We start from the raw sequence: 22,408 nt of genomic DNA on the forward strand, positions 1-22,408 counted from the left end.
TTCCTGGCATCAATTTATGGTCCCCTGAGCCTTGCCAGGAGTGATCCTTGAGCACAGAGGCAGAAGTAAGCCCTGAGTATCACTGGGTGTTGCCCCAAACCCCTTCCCTTCCCCTCTCCTCCCCTCTCCTCTTCTATTCTTTATCTTTCCTTTTCCTTTCTTTTCTCTTTTCTTTTTTCTCTTCTTTCTTCTGTTTTTGGGCCACATCTAGTGACATTCAGAGGTTACTCCTGGGGGTGCTCAGGCACCCATAGGGGATGCTGGGGGTTGGATCTGGGTCAGCCTTGTGAAAGGCAAGCTGCCTACCTGCTGTACTACTATAGCTCCAGCCCCATTATCAGAATATCTGAATGAGAATTTTTCAACTACTTTCTTTTCCCTTGATAATCTCCGTTTCCCTTCGAGTTGCCCTCTCCTCCGTCCTCATTGGCATTAGTCTCCACTCTCACACTAAACACTTCCTTGGGCACGTGTCACTACTGGCTGGGATAAGTGACTGGAACAAAAGGCTGACTAGAAGCTGCTGTGTTGTGAATGTGTGTGTGCATGGGGGGCCGGGGGGTTCGAGGATGGGGAGTGGGGGCAGGTGTTACTGTTTAGTATTCTGGTTGAGCAGTTTTGTGGGGACCCCTGAGGTCACTACTTGAGAAGGTAACTGGCCCCTGAGAAGATTCTTCCACTCTCTTGCCTCAGAGCCAAGGCCCAGCTCAGTGTTCCAAGCGTAAAAGAGGTGGATGGGGGTATCGCGGACTGGCCACAGAAGGGGAGGGTTGTGTCTCTGCTCTGTGTGGCTGCTCTTTCCCTTTCTCCTTCTGCCTTCCTGTGGTAGTTCTGCCCTTAACAATTCCTTTTTTGGGGCTGGAGTGATAGCATAGCGGGTAGGGCGTTTGCCTTGCACGCGGCCGACCCGGGTTCAAATCCCAGCATCCCATATGGTCCCCTGAGCACCGCCAGGAGTAATTCCTGAGTGCAGAGCCAGGAGTAACCCCTGTGCATCACCAGGTGTGACCCAAAAACCAAAAAAAAAAAAACAATTCCTTTTTTGTTTGTTTTTCGCTTTTTGGGTCACACCTGGCGATGCACAGGGGTTACTCCTGGCTCTGCACTCAGGAATTACTCCTAGCTGTGCTCAGGGGACCATATGGGATGCTGGGAATCGAACCTGGGTCGGCAGAGTGCAAGGCAAATGCCCTACCCGCTGTGCTATCACTCTAGCCCCTGCTCTTAACAATTCTTATGGTTGCTCTTTTTACTATTTATTTTTGATTTTCAAAATTTTGACCACACCCGGCAATGCTCAGGAGACCATATGGGATGCTGGGGATGAAACTGGGGCCAGCCACAAGTAAGGCAAGTGCCACACCCGATGACCTATCTCTCCAGCCCTGGCTGCTCTCTTTTCTGATGCCTGAAGCTTATGCAACTTTGCATAACCTTTTAAGTTTGAAATTATAAGAATGAAAAAAAGGCAAAATCACAAATATGAAAGTAGGCATTTAAATCAATGTTCAGAGAAAAAGCACAACAAATTATTATGTATAAAAACTGACAATAGTTTGAACATCTGAAAACCATGAACAACCTAATATTTTTATTAATCATCTGCCTCACATATCTCTGTGTTCACTCCCCCACCCCCTAGTTCTGACTACATGATCTATAACTGACTTCTCATGTGACAATTGGTGACACAATTTTCTTAGAGAGAAAAAATAGATAACTTAGTCTTTCCTCAAGTATAGTTGATTGAAATTTGTTTTTTAAAAATTACTGACAGAAAAGCTTTACTAGTAATATATAAAGTTTAGATTACTGCAAATTTTAAGAAAACCTTATGCTTCTTTCATAAACAAACTGCAAAATTTAGGGCGCACGTCAAGATGTTTTGTACAATGACTAATCTTTAATGTGCCCCGAATTAAGGAAAATAACAGGTTTGTCACTGATGTCCTTGTAGGAGGGTATATTGTGAATTTTATGTTATCTTTATTATTCATGTTAAATTCACCAGAAATTTAAATGTCTTATCAATGTGTTCAGATGATCTGCTCCCTTTCTTCATTAACTAGATTACCAGGTAATCACCACCCTTAGAAAAACCTGATCTCCTTCTCTTATGAATTACTAGCTTTTGGTACAATCTGGAAACGCTCTGTGAGACTTTACCTGATTTCAGAATAACTTCTACTGATTTCACTACTTTTGTCACTTTTGATTTCATTCCAATAATTAATTTTTACTTAGTTTCTCTCTTAGGTTTTACATAAATTCAAAGATGTCCAAAAGAGGTAACCACTATATATTCCTACCTACAGTGTGTAAATGTTCACTTGTTTTATTCATGCTTTCCTGAAAGTCACCGCAGATTTCAGTTATAATAGCAGACTCCCTCGTCACCCCTCTAGGCCCATTCTCCTCATGGCCCAGGCTAGCCCAAAGTTGCTGTGAGGAGGTGTGGTCTAATGGAGGGTTTTATTTTTTTTCACTTCATGGAGTATAAACACATTGTTCAACGTTCACAACAACACAGGCTCATGTGAACACACAGCTGGGGTTCCTTCCAGGGCCTTGGATAGGCTCCATGGAAGCAAGGGGCCATGATGCTTAAGCTTTATTAGTTTCACACAGTAAATCCACCTTTGTGTGCCCCACTATAAAAACTCCCTGTTTCACTCCCTAGGGGTGAGGCGCCTTCATTCTTCTGCCTGGGTGAGGCCAGGACAGTGACCCAGTGAAATGGAGCTGGGGAGGAGGCGGAGGGTGCTGAACTTACTCCTGAGCAGTTGTGGGCCAACCCTCCTGAGCCAAGCACTCGGCTTCCACTGCTCCTGCAGGTCCCCCTAGTCACTGCTGCCTTCTCGGGAGTCTATGACGTCAACGGGGTCAGCTGGTGGTGTGGCCAGAGGTCAGTTTAGGATGGGATTTTCTCAGAACTGCTAGGGATCTCCAGGAAGTGCATCTTTCTCCCAAAAGCTGCTATCAATGTTCCCTGCACATGTATATTCAGGCTTTTAAGAGTTTTGCTTTGGGGCTGGAGTGGTAGCACAGCGGGTAGGGTGTTTGCCTTGCATGCGACTGACCCAGGTTTGATTCCCAGCATCCCATATGGTCCCCTAAGCACGGCCAGGAGTAATTCCTGAGTGCATGAGCCAGGAGTAATCCCTGAGCATCACCGGGTGTGACCCAAAAACCAAACAAAAAAGAGTTTTGCTTTTGGGGGTGGCATCGGGGCAGTGAGGTAGTACAGCGAGTAAACTCGCAGGCAGCTGATCCATGCTCCATCCCCGGCATCCCATATGGTCCCCTGGGCCTGCCAGGAGTGATTTCTGAGTACAGAGCCAGGAGTAATCCCTGAGCAGCTAGATGTGGCCCCCAAACAAAAACAAACCAACCAACCAGTTTGCTTTCTGACTCTGTGATACTTTCGCTATTTTCAGTCAAGTAAAAGTAGGCAGAAAGTAAGCACAAAAATCAATGTGTGGAGAAAAAGCACAACAAATTATTACTTTAAAAAACTGACAACAGTTTGAGCCTCTGAAAACCTACTTTGGGAGGGGGCGAGAGGAGCCCCGGCAGCTGCACCCACACCCACACCCCATGGCTTCCACTGTGCCAACACTCCAATTCCACTGCTTTTTCACTACGCGTTGCAGAGATACCAAATCGACAAAAATTCCAGGGACACCCACTGGTTTTCAGGCTGAGAACCCTGGGGTCTTCTCGGGGTGGGGGCAGGGAGCTCCCCGCACCCGCCCCTAGAGCCCCACAACTTCCCGAAGCCCTGGCGGCCGCTCCCACACCCACAGCTGCCATCACATAGACTCTGCGGCCCACTGCTACAGACCCTAGAGTTCCTGGAGCACATGGACACCCCCAAGCTCCACAATACTGACATCCCAGTAGGAGCACACCGAATCAGACGGGAAAGTAACAGAGGAGCACACCCAATAAACAAAACCAATAAAACACCAGGCTCAACTGACAAAAAAACAGCTTAGTAAACCCTCAGACAAGGACTTGATGACCCTGTGGCAAGATAACCATTTTCACAAATTTTCTTTTACTGTAGTATTTTTAAAAATAATTTCAATAGCCATTTAGTTGTAACTAGCAATATAAAATGAATTATTTGTGTCTACTAAGGGGGCAGAGGTGTGTGTGTGTGGGGGGGTAATTGGGAAAAAGGGGACATGGTGGAGGGAAGGTCACTTTGGTGGTGGGACTGGTGTAGGATCATTGAATGCATCACGTATTATAAACAACTCTGTAAACCACAGTGTTTAAATTTTGAAAAATGAAGAAGAAAAGAAAAAAAGTTCACTTTTGGGGTGAAGCAATAGTACGGTGGGTAGGGAGCTTGCCTTGCATGTGGCAGACCCAGGTTTAATCCCCGGCATCCTATCTGATCCCCAGCACCAGCAGGAGTAACCCCTGAGCATCACCGGGAGTAACCCCTGAGCACCAGCAGGAGTAATCCCTGAGCATCACCAGGAGTAACCTCTGAGCACTAGCAGGAGTAACCCCTGAGCACCGGCAGAAGTAACCCCTGAGCACTGGCAGGAGTAACCCTGAGCACCAGCAGGAGTAACCCCTGAGCATCACCAGGAGTAACCCTGAGCACCAGCAGGAGTAACCCCTGAGCATTGTTGGGTGTGTCCTCCCCCGCCAAAAAGTTTGCTTTCCTGTGTTTTTTTTCTGTAGGATTTGTGGAAGATAAAATAGATGGACGTAGTCAAATCTGAAGGTTTTTGTTTGGGGGAGGGCCACACCTGCTCTGAGCTCAGGGATCATTCTTGCTAGGGTTTGGGGGACTAAATGGAATGCTGGGGATTGCATCTGGGTTGGCTGAGTGCAAGGCCCTCACCCTACCCACTATATTATCTCTCTGGCCCCATGGTTTATTTTTTTAAAGCAATTACTTTTTAAAATTAATTTAATAAGATTAATTCACATACAATATTTATTCTTTTAAAATGCACAAATTGGTGGTTTTGAGCTTTCAGACCTTTACCACCACCTAATCTCAGATCATTTTCATCACCACCGCCCCCCCTCAAAGAAGTCCTACATTTAAGAGCAGTCATTCCACATTTCCCCCTCCTTTCCCACCCTCCAGCCCTGGCAACCATTAATCTACTGCTTCTATGAATTTATCTATTCTGACCATTACATACAAACGATTATTTTAGTCCTGTTTCATAGAGCTGGGTGCCAAGAACGTGGATATCTGAAGCCAGATGGCAACAAGTCCTGGATACACTATGTTTTTTCTTATGTATACTTTCCCAAAGTAACATTTATTGAATTTATAAATCAGAAATAATCATGATTAATAACAAGAACTAATATTAGTATAGAATGATTGGTACAACCTATTATAACAGAAGTTATGCAAATGTGGTGTCACTCACTCAAAATTTGTTGTACACTGGGGGTGGGCAACTGAAATTCTGAAAAGCAAAACTACAGATAATGGGGGACTACTTTGCAGATTAGGTGACACTTTGTGGTAGTTTCTTTCACTTAGCAAATTGTTTTCAAGGTTCATTCATGTGGAACATATAGTAGTACCTTGTTCCTTTTAAAAACCACTATACACATTACATTCAATTTAGCTCCATATTCAGGTGGTGGGCACTTGAGTTATTTCCACATTTTGGCTGCTATGAATGCAATTTACATTTCTGTATATATATATTTTTTGTGAGGAAATATGTTTTCATAACTCTTGGCAACAGAAAAACTGGTGGGTCATATGGTAAATCTATGTTTAACCTTTGCAGGGGTTGTCAGACCATTTTCCATAGTAACTGCACCATTTCACATTCTTACCAGCAGCAACGGGAGGCTTCCAATATTTTCATTTCCTCACCATCACTTGTCATTGTCTGTCATGTTCATTTGAGCATTCTAAAGGGTTTGGGGGCTATTTCATTTAGACAGAGATCTGCATTTCTCTGAAAAGTGACAGTGAGTACCTTGCCATGTGCTCTTTAGTTATTTGTATTTCCTGCTTGCAAGAAACATCTATTCATATACACTGTCTAATAAAAAAAAAGGCTCTTTTTTTTTATTAAGTTACAGGAGTACTTTATACATTCTAGGTACAAGTTCCTAATCAGATACATGACTTTGAAAATTTTTCTCCCATTAGTGTTATTTTTTCACTTGCCTGATCCTTTGAAGCATAAGAGTTTTAGATTTTTCTGGTCTATTTTTTCTTTCATTGTTTGTGATTTTGGTGTCATATCTAGGAATTCTTTGCCATTCTAAGATCATGGAAGATACACTCATAAGCTTTCTTCTGAGAGTTGTATAATTTTAGTTCTTAAGAAATTTTTTTCAGTTAATTTTTGTATATGGTATGTGATAGGAATCCAACTTTCCTCTTTCACATGTAGATATCCAGTTATCCAGCATTTATCTGTCAAAAAGACTCCTCTCCCCCACTGAACAGTCTTGGCACCCTTATTACTAGTAAATTGACCCAAAAGTAAGTATCTATTTTTATACTCTCAATTCTATTCCATATGTCCTTCATCTTACACATGTATTTTTTGTGGGTGGGCACTTCTGGCCCTCCTGGCAGTGCTCAAGGGACATGAAGTGCCTGGGATAGAAGGCTTCTGCATGCAATGCGGTGGTGCTACACACCTGTCTGTATGTTAGCACTACACTACACACAGGGTGGGAGTGGGGGGGGGGGCATGGGGCCGGTGAGCCTGGGCCACACCTGGCTATGCTCAGGGCTTACTTCTGTGCTAAGGGATCACATTTGGCAGGACTCAGGGGCTGTAGGTGGTGCTGGGAATCAAATGCGGTTGGCTGTATGCAAAGCAAGCGTCCTACCTACGGTACTATCTCTCTGACCCAATTACTACAGCTTTAATTTCAGTGACAATCTTTTCTTATCTTTACTTCATTTAGATAGCTGTGCTCAGGATTTACTCCAGGCTTAAGGATCATTCCTGGTGGTGGTGGGGGGGGGGACTATACATGGTGCCAGGGATCAAAACTGTAAGCAAGATAAACACCTTGCTCGCTAAACTATCTCTCTGGCCCTATTTTTTTGTATATTTAACAAGCTGTTTTAATGTGGCTTTATTATCGCTTAATTTTGGACTACACTCAGAAGAGCACAGGGACCACTCCTGGCTCTGACCTCAAGGGTTACACCTGGTAGTGCTCTGGGGACAATGAAGGGTTGGAGATGGAACTGTGGTTGGAGCTTGCAAGACAAGCCCTTTAACCCCTTTGCTATCTCTCTGGACCTTTGATTTTTTAAAAAAGAATCTTGGAGCAGGGAGATAGTTCAAAAGACTACAACATGTGCAGGAACCCTGGATTCGATTCCTAGATCACATGATCCTCCAAACATCACCAAAAGTAACCCTCAAACACTGCTGGATGCTGCCCCAAGGCCCCCAAGCAACCCAATCTATCCTTGGAAGGAAAATAGTGGCAGAGGGCATGCCTTGCCTTCTGGGCGTGATCCTGGCAGTGCCACCCACACCTACAGATACATGAAACTTTCTTCTCAGGTCTGGGGGAACAGCTCAGTGGTTTAGATCCTGGCCTGAGTTCAGTCCCTGGTGCCACCTCATGGGCTGTGCGGGATCCTGGTAGCTTTGCTGAGTGAGGTCCAGCAACACACGATTTATTTCCTGCTGCATCATCACCAGGGGTGTGTGTGTGTGTGTGTGTGTGTGTGTGTGTGTGTGTGTGTGTGTGTGTGTGTGTGTGTGACCACCACAATCAACTAAGGAGCACGTGTGCAAGCACCACAATTAAAGAGGTATCCACAGCGAGCACCTTGGCAGAGCGCCCGAGCACTGAGACACAATATGAGAGTCCCACTGAACACCACAGCCAGGTGTGTGTGCAACTGTTGGGTCACAACCACATCAACAACAACAAGGACAAGGAGAGGGCAGATGAAAAAAATAATCTCTCCAAAATTATGCTAGCATCATTAAATACTTCTGTTTCGTACCACAGAAACAAAAGAATTTATCTTCTTATTATCTTTTGCACATTTCTTGGCTATTTTATGATTAATTTTAATATTTAAACTTCAAAAGCATTTGCTGTACTCCCCTACAACCCCCAAAGCAGGACACTATTGAGAAAGCAGAAATTTGTAAATTAACCCCTGCAGCACCTATAGAGTTACATATACTGCGCTTACTCATTCGAGGCTATAATGTTTCTTTCCACTCATCCAAATCTTTGTATTATAACCTTCAGGCTTATGAGTTATACAGGGGTCCACTACATTTGTTTTGTTAAGTATTCAGATCCCAAACATTTATATGTGAAATTTTTAACCCTACATACCTTAGTACATTCTACAGAATTTAATACTTTGGTTATACTATACATAGGATTTCCTTTTTTCATATCTCATAGCATTGAGTACAATATAGGCAGTAAATATTTACCCTGAAATCAGCTACCACATCTTTATAATAAATCTATATAGCCCAAGAAGTTCAACAGGTTAATAAAACCCCTAACTGGATTTCCAAATAGATAATCGTACCAATTTAAAACAAAAAAATTTCTCAACTTTATTTATTTTTTATTATTTTTGGAGGCCTCCCAAGCAATGCTCAGAGGGTACAGGGGCCACTCCTGGAAACAGCTGGCAGTTTAGTGCTTGAGCTAAGGAAATGATGCTGCTCTCCTAATATTTCACAAGTTGTTGCTTTTATCACTATCCTGGCTACATATCTTAGTGTTCACAACTTTAGTAAGAATCCATCAAGTCTTAATCTCTCACTATTAAATATGAAGAGTGCTCCTGGTTATAGCCAGGAACCCTCCTAATAAAGAAGAAAATATTTTTCTCTTCTAGATTTTTCTGTTCCTGATTCTTGAAGGACTGGAGCAATAGCACAGCGGGTGGGGCATTTGCCTTGCACACTGCCGACCCGGGTTCAATTCCTTCGTCCCTCTCTGAGAGTCTGGCAAGCTACCAAGAGTAAATTGCCCATGTGGCAGAGCCTGGCAAGCTACCGTGGCGTATTCGATATGCCAAAAACAGTAACAACAAGTCTCACAATGGAGATGTTACTGGTGCCCGCTTGAGCAAATCGATGAGCAGCTGGACAACAGAGCGACAGTGATTCTTGAATGAATGCCGGTCAGCAAGTATTTTCTCTCGGGCAGCGATTACAGTGAGGGGTTTGTCTACACAACCCTTAGGGAGCCGTCCTCTCCTTGCTGAATAAGCTCGGCTTGGTAAAGATCCAGGTTCATGGCCCTGGCCCCTCTCCGGCCCCTGCTGGTACTATACCAGCTCAGTGCAGATTCCAAGCTTTTAAGGGCCTTCTTCACGATGACCACTGCTCTAGGGTCCAGTGCCGTCAAGATGAGGGTGACAGACACAGCCAATGAGTTCACTAGGCTGAAGGCCTCGATTGTGGGCATACATTAAAGAGGGGATAATGTGATGAAATACGTGAGCAGGACTGCCTGAAGGCCCCATGAATTCCCATACTCCACGGTTCCTGAAAAAAGTTAGTCTTCAGGGGCTGGAGCGATAGCACAGTGGGTAGGGCGTTTGCCTTGCACGCGGCCGACCCGGGTTTGATTCCCAGCATCCCATATGGTCCCCTGAGCACCGCCAGGAGCAATTCCTGAGTGCAGAGCCAGGAGGAACCCCTGTGCATTGCCAGATGTGACCCAAAAAGCAAAACAAAACAAAACAAAAAAAAGTTAGTCTTCGGTAAGGCTATATAAAAAACAAGGAAAGGAACACCTTTGTCTTTTGGTCTTGATCCTTATCCGACTAAAAGCAGACCTGAAGAGGGCACGTTAGCCAGCAGCTGGAGTCAGGACAGGCACGCTGGGTGAGACACAGAGACCAGCTGGGTTTGGCTTCGGCAGTCAGGCCTGGGGAGGCCACCCCAGCAAAACTCCCACGGAACCTGAGGATGCTGGAGCGGGGAAGCACCTCCTGGGGCTGCCTCACCGCCAGACGGCGGCTGGGCACTGTTGCACCGGAGCTGTCCGAAAACCAGGCAGGCCCCGGTGGGCAGGGTCCAAGGCTCTGCCACCACCTTGGAATGCTCTGGCAGAAGGGACCAGGCTGGGAAAGAGCAAACAAGCTCCACCTGGGAGGGGCTTCTGCCTCTCCCCAGGGGCTCCCCGAGGCTCCCCTGGCCTGAGAGCCAGCCCCTCTGAGGGACAGTACACGCCCTTCAGGGCAGGCAGGGGCCCACCAGGCTTTGGGAATTCTGTTTCTACCCCTCTCCCTCCTCCGCTTGCTTCCCCTCCTCCCTTGGGGATTTCTCCTTGGAACTGGGGAGCTAAGCCGAGGTCCAGAGAGCAGAGCAGGGTGGGTCCCCAGAGAGGCTCCGTGTTCTGGAAGACATCAAGCGGACTCTGGAGCGGGGGCCCTCCCTGGGTCTGCCTCCATTCCACCGGTGTGAGCGCCAGAGGGCAGGACGAGGGATATTTTGGTATCAATAACAAAATGAAGAAAACATTTCTCTCAACCCTACCCGTCGCCAGCACCCGACATGTCCCACCTCAAAAAAAAAAAAAAAAAAAAAGAAAAGAAAAGAAAGAAATTCAACGTGTACAGAGAGAAAGGGGAGAAAGAAGATTCTATTTTCTTTCACAATAAAGAAAAGTCAACAGGATGTTCCGAAAGCTACAAATATACTTTTTCAAACAGTAAATATCTCTATTAGCAGCGTGATGCCAGTTGGCTAATTCTGTCTGTCTCAGTAAAACCTTTCCAAAAAAACTCCTGCTCTTGTGTAATGTCTATTTACAAGAACAGTGCTTTTGCATTTTCAATTTGCTCGTTTCTCAATCTATTGTTTCCCCCACCCCCTTTGCTGCAGAGGCAGAGACACCGGGCAGGCCCAGATGGCGGTGGGGTGGGGATCCCCTGGTCACCCCAGCAGATCCCCTGAGCCCCGCCGTCGTTGGAGCGTCCTCCGCTTCCAATACAGGGAAGCCAAGACCTATCCACGCCTCCGCGTGATTCACCTGTTCTCGGGAATGACTCTCCACCTGACTGTGCCCGTGAAGTTGCCCAGGCCCTGGCGTGGCAGGGGTGCAGGGTGGGGGTGGAAAGAACCTGGGAATGCTCTGTCTTCCCCAACTTGCATCTTCCTGCTCCCTCTGGCTGGGCCCAGATCACAGTTTGGGCGGGAGGGGGAGTTGCGAGAGGTGAGAAAGAAGGGGAGCTGAGCAAGGAGTAGGCGGTGGTTGATAGTGGCTGGAATCCTGGCTCCCCGGGGAGTGGCCTGGGCCTGAGTCACTGTCTCTGCAAGAGCAGGAAGGTGGGCGAGAGGCAGCAGCTTCTGCAGGCGGGAAGGACAAGCACCCCTCCCCCTTCGCTGCCCCTCCTGGGGGCTCTGCCTCTCCTGTTTGAAGGCCGGGCGCTGCCACCACCTTGACCATGGCAGAGGGGGCCAGGGCAGGGCTCCAGCAGAGCAGCTGCGCGTGGAGAGGCCGCCCTCTCTGACGGGCCAGCTGGCCACAGCACCCACAGGCCAAGGAGAGTTCAGACCCAGCAAGGGCACGAGAGACCCCTGGCCAAGGGGGGAAGGCGCCCGTGCGAGGGCCAGGATCCAGTCCCAGGGCTAGTGACCACAGCCTCTCTGGCCCCACCTCAGTCCTTCCCCTCAGCTGGCCGGACCCCAAACCAGAGCACGGAGAACACCGCCCAGACGCGCCACCAGGCCGAGGTGGGGCGAGCGTGTTTAAAAATAAAAGGCACGGCTCTGTGACTTGGCGGCTTTCCCCCTGCACCAGAACCGTCTCCCAGCTCAGTGACGGTGGCTCTTTCCCCGCTGCCCGCCAGGCTGACCTCTGGAACACACTCTGGAGGCTGAGTGTGGGCTCACGGCCCTAGGGATCGGCTGGGAAAGCAGCCCCTGACTGAGCTCCGTTCGCCAGAGGCCCTTCCGGTAGGCACTTCACCTCAAGGGCTTTTCTGAGAGAAGTGCGCTGAAGAGGTCTGGACACCTGGGGCGTCAAGCTGGGTGATAGGTCTGGCCCTGCTGAGGACCAGGGGCCACTGGATTAACCTCCCTGCAGTTTCTGGCGGAGCTACAGACAGGCTCACTGTGGAGGCCAAGGTGAATGTAGGCTGATGGAATGATCTGGAAGGATCTGCTGCAAAGATAAGAGTGGTGGTCTTCTGATGACGAGGGCTGGCTGACCCGAGGCCTGGGGAAAGTATGGTCAGGATACCAGAAATGATTTTTTTCCCCCCTGTTCTGGGGGGCAAGCAACAATCTGGTACCAAAAGAACCAATACCAGGCCCAAATTCATCTATCTGCTAAAAACGTTATGGTGTCTTCCTCCAGAAGAGAAGGAACTGAAACAGGTTTGTCAGTGGATGGAGCATCTGACAGGCATGGAGGGAGAGAGAAAGGAAGGCAATTCAGGGAGGCCGTTGGATATATTTATTATTTCCCCCATAACTCTTAAATCAACTCTGAACACTTGACAGCCAAGTTATCACCTACTCTCCTCATCTGTTAAGAAAGGAAACGGCGGGGCTGGAGAGGCAGGAGAGGGGGAAGGGCGCTTGCCTCCGATGTGGCTCACCCAGATCCAATATCTGGTGCCCCATATGGTCCCTTGAGCACTACCAGGAGTGATCCCTGAGCACAGAGGCAGAAGAACTGAAAACCGCCAGGGATGGCCCCCAATGAAAATAAATAAAGAAAGAAAAGGAAGTGGCAGAAAATGGTCCCTCTGTTTGGAAAGAGGGAGAATTGTGAGGTGAAGCCTTTGTCCTCTGGGGAAGGGTAACTCAACACGCTGAGAGAAGCCTCTAGTGCACGATGGGCGGCTGGCACAGCTTCTGCGTTCATTTCTCATCGTCTCCCGGTGGGTATCAGGAGTCATGAAAAGATCTTTCCGTCTTCTCAGTCCCCTTCTCGGCTGAAGGTTTGATCCCCAGGAAGCCAGGGGTGGAAGGCAGAGGGCTGACTGGAAACCCTTCTCAACCCAGCCCCAAGCTCTCTCCACTGGCCGCAGACGGCAAGTCTCTTGCTAGAAACAGTGTGGTCAGTTGGAGCTGTGGTGCTGGTCAGGGCCAACAATCCTAGGAAGCGGAACAGGGAGGTAGCTCAAAGGGCTAAGGGACACACGGCAGCTCCAATTTGAACCCCAGCACTGATGAGAATGGCCCTTGGGCACAAGCACTGGGTGTGGCGCCCAAGCAAATAGTCACAGACAGTATTGAGATACTGTAAACACTCAGAGTATTGAAAACAAAAGCACTATCAAATTCTAACATCAAGCTCTGCCTGCCTGGGGTCCCGTCAGCATCAAGAGCTGGCCCAGAGGCTGTTGAAACTCCCGGCCACTTACAGCTTCGGCCCTTCTCTCCTGACCACCCCAGGGGGAAACGCCAACCCTGTATTTGGTACTCACGACCCCTCACTTTCACTCCGTAAATGTAAACCCACAGGCACACGGCACGGTTGGTTTACAGGCCCCGGACTGAAGTAAACAGCTCAGTACGAAATGTGTCATTTTGAAACTTTGAGCTCCTATTATGTTCAGTATTATGGTTCTGAGGTTTAGACACACCTAGGTTGACTTCGGTCATTTCAACTACTATGTGAGGGCTGGAGTGGTAGCACAGAGGGGAGGGCGTTTGCCTTGCATGCGGCCGACCCGGGTTTGATTTCCAGCATCCCATATGGTCCCCGGGCACTGCCGGGAGTAATTCCTGAGTGCAGAGCCAGGAGTAACCCCTGTGCATCACCGGGTGTGACCCAAAGAGAAAAAAATAAATCAACTACGACGTGATATTTCATTGTGTAAAGATGTGCCTGTTTTACCCGTCACATGATGATTGATTATTGGCCTCCAGGGGCTGGCCATCTTCAGACAAGTAAGCAACAACATCCCTGGGCAGGGGGAAGTAGGAAGTGGCACCCAGGTCACTCCACAGTGGTGGCATCACTCACACCCCTCACCCACCCTCCACCCCATGGCTCCTCGTCCTTGGGGCGCTGGCACTGGCCGAAATTTCTGTCTGATGGTTGTGACTACGGCAGTGGCCTCTCCTGTGGTTTGATCTGCTCTTCCTAATTCCCGCTAACTCAGACATCTTGCTCTAGGCCTGTGTTTCCTAAAGTGGGCAGTACTGCCCCCACCCAACCCACTGAGGGGAGCTAGAACAATGCTGGGGGGGGGTAGAAGGCTTGCGTGCAGTTGGGGGGACCTTTCTGTTTGCTCACCTAGTGAAGGCAGATTTCCAGGAGGGAGAGCTAGGGAGTTTCCTGAGAAGGGAGGGGTTCGCCAAACAAGATGGGGAGTCTCTGCCTCGTCTATAAGGGTTTTCTTTCTTTCCTTGGGGACAGGTTTCCAATGTAGGGAACAGCCAGTGGTATTTATGGCTGTCCCTTCTGCATTTTTCGGGGCTAGGGGTACTCCCAAACAGTGCTCAGGGGGGACACTCTTTGGTGATACACAGCCTGGCTGTGCTGTATGCTACTGGTTTAATGTTTGGGTCAGGTGATGGGGTGCCTTTTGGGCTGAGTGGTCACCAGAACTAGAGGCGTCAGTGACTGGAGCAGGGTGGGGTGTCATGCTGCGGCCAAGACTTAATTAAAGATAATGTGTGCCTGGTGTGTACTCCAGTCTTGAACTAACTCCCCAGTCCTGTATTTCTTATTATAATCCTTCAAAAACAACCACTGTAGAACTGTCATCCATTGTTCATTGATTTGCTTGAGTGGGCACCAGTAACATCTCCATTGTGAGATTTGTTACTGTTTTAGGCATATCGAATACACCACGGGTAGCTTGCCAAACTGCCATGCTGGCGGGATACTCTCAGTAGCTTGCCAGGCTCTCCGAGACGGATGGAGGAAGTGAACCCGGGTCAGCCGTGTGCAAGGCAAACGCCCTACCGGCTATGCTCCAGTACACACACACACACACACACACACACACACACACACACTAAAATTTGGAATTGAAGTTTTACTATGCATTATATATGTACATATATCATATATGTAATGTATATTGACATTTTCCATTATGTTGTATTTTATTTTTGAAAGAATGACCCACTTCAATTATTGATTGACTAATTTTTGTTATTTTTTTTAGGGGGACAGGAACAATGACTGTGCTCAGGAATTGACCCTGGCAGTGCTGGGGGTGGGACCACATGTATTGCTGGGGATCAAATCAGAGTTAGCAACATGCAAGGCAAGTGCCTTACACCTGAACTATGTCTCCTGCCCCTTTGATGACTGAGTTTGATCTCTGTTTACAATGCAGAGGTGCATAGCCATTTAATGATACATATAGTCTACATAACCCCCACTTTGAAAACCACAAGGACTTTATCACAAATATTCAGGCTACAGCTAACACTCAGGACTAGAGCAATAACATAGCAGGTAGGGCATTTGCCTTGCACACAGCCAACCCAGGTTTGATTCCTCCATCCCCCCCCCTTTTTTTTCGTTTTGGGTCACACCCGGCAATGCACAGAGGTTACTCCTGGCTCTGCACTCAGGAATCACCCCGGCGGTGCTCAGGGGACCATGTGGGATGCTGGGAATCGAACCCGGGTCGCCGTGTGCAAGGCAAACGCCGTACCTGCTATGCTATCGCTCCAGCCCCTCCTCCATCCCTCTTGGAAAGCCCGGCAAGCTACTGAAAGTATCCCGCCCACACAGCAGAGCCTGGCAAGCTAACCAGAGAGTATTCAATATGCCAAAAACAGAAACAACAAGTCTCACAATGGAGATGTTACTTGTGCCCGCTTGAGCAAATCGACGAACAATGGGATGACAGTGTTACAGTGCTACAGCTAACACTGGTGACTCCAACCAGCTAAAGATGATTTGGTTAACTTGGTTGTTTTTATTTATTTTTGTTATTATTGTCATGGGGGTTTGTGCTTTCTTTCATTTTTCTTTTTTTTTAAAATTAATTAATTTGGGACTGGAGAGATAGCACAGCGGGTGGGGCGTTTGCCTTGCACGCGGCCGACCCGGGTTCAAATCCCAGTATCCCATATGGTCCCCTGAGCACAGCCAGGGGTAATTCCTGAGTGCAGAGCCAGGAGTAACCCCTGTGCGTTGCCAGGTGTGACCCAAAAAGCAAAAAAAAAAATTTTTTTAAATTAAAAAAAAATAATTAATTTTTTTGCTTTTTGGGTCACACCTGGCTCTGCACAGGGGTTACTCCTGGCTCTGCACTCAGGAATTATCCCTGGCAGTGCTCAGGGGACCATATGGGATGTTGGGAATTGAACCCGGGTCGGCCGCGTGCAAGGCAAACGCCCTACCCGCTGTGCTATCGCTCCAGCCCCTCTTTTATTTTTTTTTAAAGAATTTTTTTTTAATTGAATCATTGTGAGATAGACTCTTACAAAGCTGTTCATGATTAGGTTTCAATGTCCTCAGTTTCCCTCCCGTTATCCCCACTCCCAGCCTGCCTTCTGTAACAGGCATTCTCTCCACCCCCCCCCCGCCCCGCCTCTCTCTCCCCCTCTCTCCTTCTCCCTCTCTTTCCCCCTCCCTGTGGTTTGCAATACAGATACTGAAAGGTTATTGTATATATCCCTTTACCTGCTTTTAACACTCAGTCCTTGTCCAGCGTGATCATTTCCAACTAGCATTGTCATACCGGTCCCTTCTCTATCTTACCTACTCTCCACCCCACATACACCTGTGGTAGATTGCAACCATTAACCAGTCCTCCTAGCTCCTGTTTTCCCTAGCTTTGGATATTAGTATTCTATATTTGGTTGTTTTTCATATTTGGTTGTAAACAGTAACCACAAGTCTCACAATGAAGACGTTACTGGTGCCCACTCGAGCAAATCAATGAACAATGGGACAACACAGTGCTACAGTGTGTGTGTGTGTGTGTGTGTGTGTCTATGTGTGTGTGTTGTGGTATCAAAAGGAATTTCTTGCTGCAAACTACTGTCAGAACTTTTGGAAACAGCTTTGAAGAGATAGTACAGTGGGTAGAATGCTTGCCTTGCACATAGCTGACCTGGGTTCAATCCCTGACATCCCATAGGGAGCCTTGAGACCACCAGGAGCAATTACAGAGTCAGGAGTAACCCTTGAGCATCTTGAGTATGGCTCCAAAACCAAATCAAAACAAAACAAAACAAAACAAAACCCAAAAACACAAACACTCTGCCCCCAAACACACAAACAGCTTTTGGAAACCACTGCTCAACTTAGGCTTCCTGAATCTATTCTTTCTCTTTTTTGACTTTTGCTGGCCCACTTCCTTGCTCAGAAGTTTTCCATTTTCGGAAGCGTAGGCTCAATTTCAAATCCTAAGCTCTGAAAGCGCTACAGTGTGGCCCAATCACAGTACCAACTCCAGCAACAAAGCCTCTACCCCAATCACCCCTTACTAACCCCAATCAGCCTCTGGACTGTCTACTACTTGGACTTTTGATGTATTCTGGTTTCACAGGCTTTCCCCTTCCCCTTCTTCCTCCTCCTCCTTCTCCTCCTCTTCTTCTTTTTATTTTTTTTTCTTTTTGGGTCACACCTGGCGATGCACAGGGGTTACTCCTGGTTCTACACTCAGGAATTACTCCTGGCAGTGCTCAGGGGACCATATGGGATGCTGGGATTCGAACCCGGGCCGGCTGCGTGCAAGGCAAACGCCCTGCCCGCTGTGCTATCGCTCCAGCCCCCTTCTTCTTTTTAATAAGTTTTATTGGATCACATGAGCTAGTTACAAACTTGCATGATTACGTTTCAGTCATACTATGCTCGAGCACCCATCCCTCCACCAGTGCACATTTTCCACCACCATAGTTCCCATTGTCCCACCTGCCACCCCCATCCCATCCCACTCCCTGCCTCTGTGGCAGGTACCATCCTTCTTACTCTCTCTCTAATTTTGGCTGCCATTCTTCTAACCTGGACCCTTCCTTTCCTCACTGAAACCTAGATACTTGCTGGGTTAAGGGCGAGTTAACTTATACCCTCTCCTTGAAGTCTTTCCTTTCTGGTGGAGTAGGGGGTGCTTTGTGTCACTCCCAGCAATTCAGGGGCTATTCCTGGCTTTGGGCTCAGGAGTGACCCCTGGCAGTTTTCACGACCATATAAGCAATGCGGGGAATTGAATTGCAGTCAGCTGCATGCAAGGCAAACACTTGACCTCCAGATCCTAGGACATACTACATCTTGAGTTCTTTGATGGTGCCACACAATCACTTTGTGACTTGCTGCCATGTCTGTGAACCCTGGCACACTGCATACAATGACATTAGACAGTAATTCACTCTTAACAGCCTCTTGGATGCGCCCAACATTTAGCACAAACTCTTGCATAGCATAACAATTTAATAAGCACTGAACTAACACATCTATGAGTATCATCTGTGTGCCACTCATAAGACTGGACCAAACTTAATGGATTAGCCACCAATATAGTGAATCTGGAAAATCAACTCTAGTAGCCTATTCTAAAGAATATAATAGACAAGATAAAGAGGTTTGACTAGGCTCAGACACTTGATTATTTTCAGCTAGTCTAAAATCTGGGCAAAGTCCTTTCCCCTCCCATTACAACAAAGAATACAATATTTGTGCCCAAAGAAATGTAGATACAGAATCTCAAAGATTCCTCATGGGACCCGTGTCTCTATGCATTACCATGCCTTCTATAAAGAAAAAAACATGAGGAGAGATTGGCCTGTCCGATGTTGGGAATAGAGAGAAAGAGGCCTGGGTTCTATCCCCAATACTGAATGGTCCCCTAGAACTACTGCGAGCAAATCCTGAGCCAGAAGTAGCCTCTGAGCATTACTGGGTGTGGCCACCAAATCCAAAATACAAACAAAGAACCAAAGTCACGGCCGTGTGTGGGAAGTCTGCCCTAGGTGGGGAAGCTCTGTGGTAGGAAACAGGTGACCCCGAGTACCTGGAGGCTGCAGGACACGGGACTTCTTTCTCACTTCATATGTGCTGCAGATGAAACTAGCAACCTGCTGTCATTCACTACTAGCCTAATACATCCTGGCAAAGTAATCACTTTCCTTGGGGATCAGAAGGTTCCTTGGGGATCCACTTCTCTAATGTCCTGTTTCACGTGAAGAGAGAACTCGGGAGATGCAGGTTTCGTTCAAGTTCCGCCAGGAGCCTTGGGTCACTGAGTGAAAGCTGCCAAGGGGCGGGCCTGCACAGCCTACTTCAAAGGGCCGGGAGGAGGAAGTCAGATGGATGGAAAGATAGTGGGCAAATTGAAAGCCCTGCACAAATATAAGGCAAAATGACAATGGTGATGAAGAGGGAAAAGACACCCCAGGGACAAAATGTTTAAAATCAAATGGAAGGTTCTGTCTGGCCCAGCAGGTGACTGTTGATAGTCTGGTCATTCTGTGAAACAATTACCAGAGGTACCTGCGATGTGCAGGGCAGCATGTGTGCGGAGATAAAGCTACCGCCTCTGCTCCTGCAGAGCTCGAGCACCAGAGAGGCTGACCTTGTGGCTAGGGGCGGGAGCACTGCAAAAGGCATGTCAAGCCAAAGGACCAGCCCGTACCGAGGAGCCAGGGCACAAACGTTTTCAAAGCTCTTCTAAGTGCGTGGTACCAGGAAGACTACCATCCCTGGAGACACGAAAGCCAGATTATGGGCACTATTGTCAGTTCTATTTAGTCTTTCTGTATTACCGTAAAGACAGACAGACACGGTTGGAAGGGAGAGGGGAGAGAGCACTGTACTTGGTTTTGGGGCCAGAATGTGCTCTGAGAATACGAGAATGAAATGCCTTCCTTTAAGCAGGGAACAGCATGGGCTGCCGAGCAGATGGGTGGATGAGCGGAAGGGCAGACAGTTCAGGAAGGCCACAGGTACCCACTAAACAAACAGGGGGTGGGCGGGCTGCATGCACAGCGGAAGGCGAGAACAAAGGACTCTCATTCTCTGTGCAAAGTCTACAGTGTGCACAGGGCATCAATACTGGACATTTCTCACTGTGACATTTTGAAAGCCCGGCCTAGCCCAGAACAATGGTTATCCTTTGGGGACCTGGGTCTGTGTGCCCTTAGGCCTTATTCAGTGATGGCTGCCATAGCCCAAGCGCTCGGTGAACTTGACCTTGGGCATCAGCCTCCCATGATGTCTCTACGTCACTCTGGTCTCTTCCCCCACTAAGAATTCCAGTCGCAGATGAATGGGTGGATTCATTCTGAGAGCAGGAAAACCGCTGCAGGAGTGAATCAGAAGGACCCAGCCCTGGTCTCCTTGCCAGCCATTGAGCCAGGAACTGAGTCCGATTGTATACCCAGGCGCCGGTGCCATTCTCCTCTCAGGGAGTGAGGGTCAGGGTCCACGCAAGAGATGACGCAGAAGTCCTCTGAGAGGGAAGAGGAAAAGACCTCTGCTTTAGGGACAAAGCCACCCTTTTGGCTGTGACCCTCAGCCCCAGGAGGTGCCAAGATGTACTTGTCCTGGTAAATTCGTCTCACTGGATAAAAACCTCAGTGTTTGCTAAACAGCTGGTTGTCAATTTCAATTCTCTCCTACCCAGCAAGAAATGGGCTACTCATTTTTCAAAACCAAACCAAAAATATTCTCTACAAACAAGAGAGAGCAACATGCCCCGGATCACCCAGGACTCTTACTTGTCCTGCTCTTTTGATTTGTGAAGGAAAAGAATTCATCTCTGCACCTTGTAAGGTGCCCATCTAAGCAATGTGGAACATCTTTACTTCCCACTTTCCACTTTCTACCTTGAAAGGTGAGAGTCCTTGAAAGACCTGAAGATTCAGGAGAGAGCAGGCAAGAGGATACCATGCCACAAGGCTAGAGGCACCCAGGCCAACCCTTCAAGGAAGTAATTCTTTGGGGAAGGGAATCCCCAGAGAGCTGCCGTGTCGCCCATCCCTCACTGGGTTCTAGACAGGAAGAGTTGGCTTTTTAGACGTCAGCTCTCCTGGGCTCCGAGAAACAAAGGTGAGGGCAAGGAAGCAGCTCCTAATAACTCCGGGACTTGTCAGAGTTTTGCTCCAGACTTCCCTTTGCATTACCGGGTTAACTGTCCACATTTGTCCATCCATCTTCGTCGAAGAAAGGTGGGGCCGACACAAATGGCTTCAGTGTTCCATCAGAGAGCTGCCCTCCACACTGACATCAGGGCCTGTGGCCAGAGCTTAGTCACCAAGGCCAAACACTGAGCTCGAGAAAGCTTCCCCGAGGAGGCCCTAGTATATTCGCTCATTCTTAACTTTCACAAGTGGGCTGTGTGTCGAGAAACAGGCTCGACCCTGAGGACAGGGCAGTCAACTCCCTATTCTAGTGGAATTTAGATTCCCGAAGGGCTGACTCACTCAGCGTGTCTCTGGGGCCCATGGACGCATGAAGCCCCCAGAGATCTGCGTCCATCGGGTTTGACCTGGTACATGCCCAAGTCCCTGGGCCTGAAGACACGATCCTTTGGGCAATACAAAGCCGACTCCAAGCCTTGCAACGGGCCTACCCTGAGCCGAGGGTCGGGTCCACAGCAACGCCCCTGGGGTGGCCCTGGCTGCTCCCCCCACCGGCCTGAGAACTCGGGCGACTCCAGCTCAACTCTGCCCGTCTGGGCGGCAGAGTCGTGGGGACTGGGCACCCCAAACGAACCCACGTTCCGAAAGGGAATTAGTTTCGTCTTTCCAAGGTTGAGGGGTGCCAAGCCTAGTCCTGGACGGGCGGCGGGTGGGTTCCGATCAGTGCGCTGGGGGCGAGGAGGGCCGCGGCGGCCAGAGCGATGCCCCCCCCCGCCCCGGCTCTGGGGAGGGTTGGGGAGGGGACACCGCAGGGGGAGAAGGGGGACAGCCCACCTCCAGGGCTTTGGCCAGCGCAGGGAGCAGGGTGGTCCCGGCTTCGGCAGATGGGAGGAGACGGGCAGGCTGGTCGGATGCGGAAAGGAACCCCAGGAGGGATCCCTGGCCAGGGAGCTGTCGCCCCAATTCTGGGCAAGGCGCGACCCCCACCCCCCCGGAGCCAGCCGGGCTCGGTTCTGGGGGCGGGCGGGTCGATGCGGGCAGCGCGCGCGAAGGAACCCGGATGGACGCGGGGCAAGGCCGCTGCGGCCGGACGTCCAGCCGCCCCTGACGCCTGAGCCTCACTCACCAACTCATGGTCCCCAAGCTGCCGCAGGCTCCTCCACAGCAACTCGGTCCTCGGGGATCACTTCCGGATTCAGCCAGTCTCCAGGAAGTGACGAAAGCCACGCCCCCTCTGCCCGGAAGTCGCCAAGGAGTGGGCGGGGTTGGGCCCTTAACCCCTCCGCTGCCGAGTGCTTCCCCAAGGAGTCAGGCCCAGCTTTGGGCGTGCATTGGCTTAGGGGTTCTTGGGGCGGCTCAGACAGGGGCCGTGATCACCTCTGGATGCTTTTTCTGCTTGAAACGCTGACTTATAAAATTTACCTCGG

The 22,408-nt window shown here is 48.8% G+C and overlaps 1 protein-coding gene across 2 annotated transcripts in view; it reads right to left on the minus strand.

Annotated features, from left to right (window-relative positions):
• The window catches only part of BIN3 (bridging integrator 3), a 48,988-nt gene extending 26,800 nt beyond the window's left edge, over positions 1-22,188 (minus strand). Inside the window, exon 1 of one of the 2 annotated variants that reach the window (XM_004610104.2) lies at positions 22,108-22,188. In XM_004610104.2, coding sequence (XP_004610161.2) covers positions 22,108-22,115 — 8 coding nt within the window. In that variant the 5' untranslated portion in view covers positions 22,116-22,188. The remainder of the gene's footprint in view (positions 1-22,107) is intronic. The other variant, XM_055144468.1, reaches the window with a different exon arrangement.
• Between the last annotated feature and the right edge of the window lie 220 nt (positions 22,189-22,408).

The sequence above is a fragment of the Sorex araneus genome, chromosome 7, assembly GCF_027595985.1.
Source record: "Sorex araneus isolate mSorAra2 chromosome 7, mSorAra2.pri, whole genome shotgun sequence".
Classification (NCBI taxonomy): domain Eukaryota; kingdom Metazoa; phylum Chordata; class Mammalia; order Eulipotyphla; family Soricidae; genus Sorex; species Sorex araneus.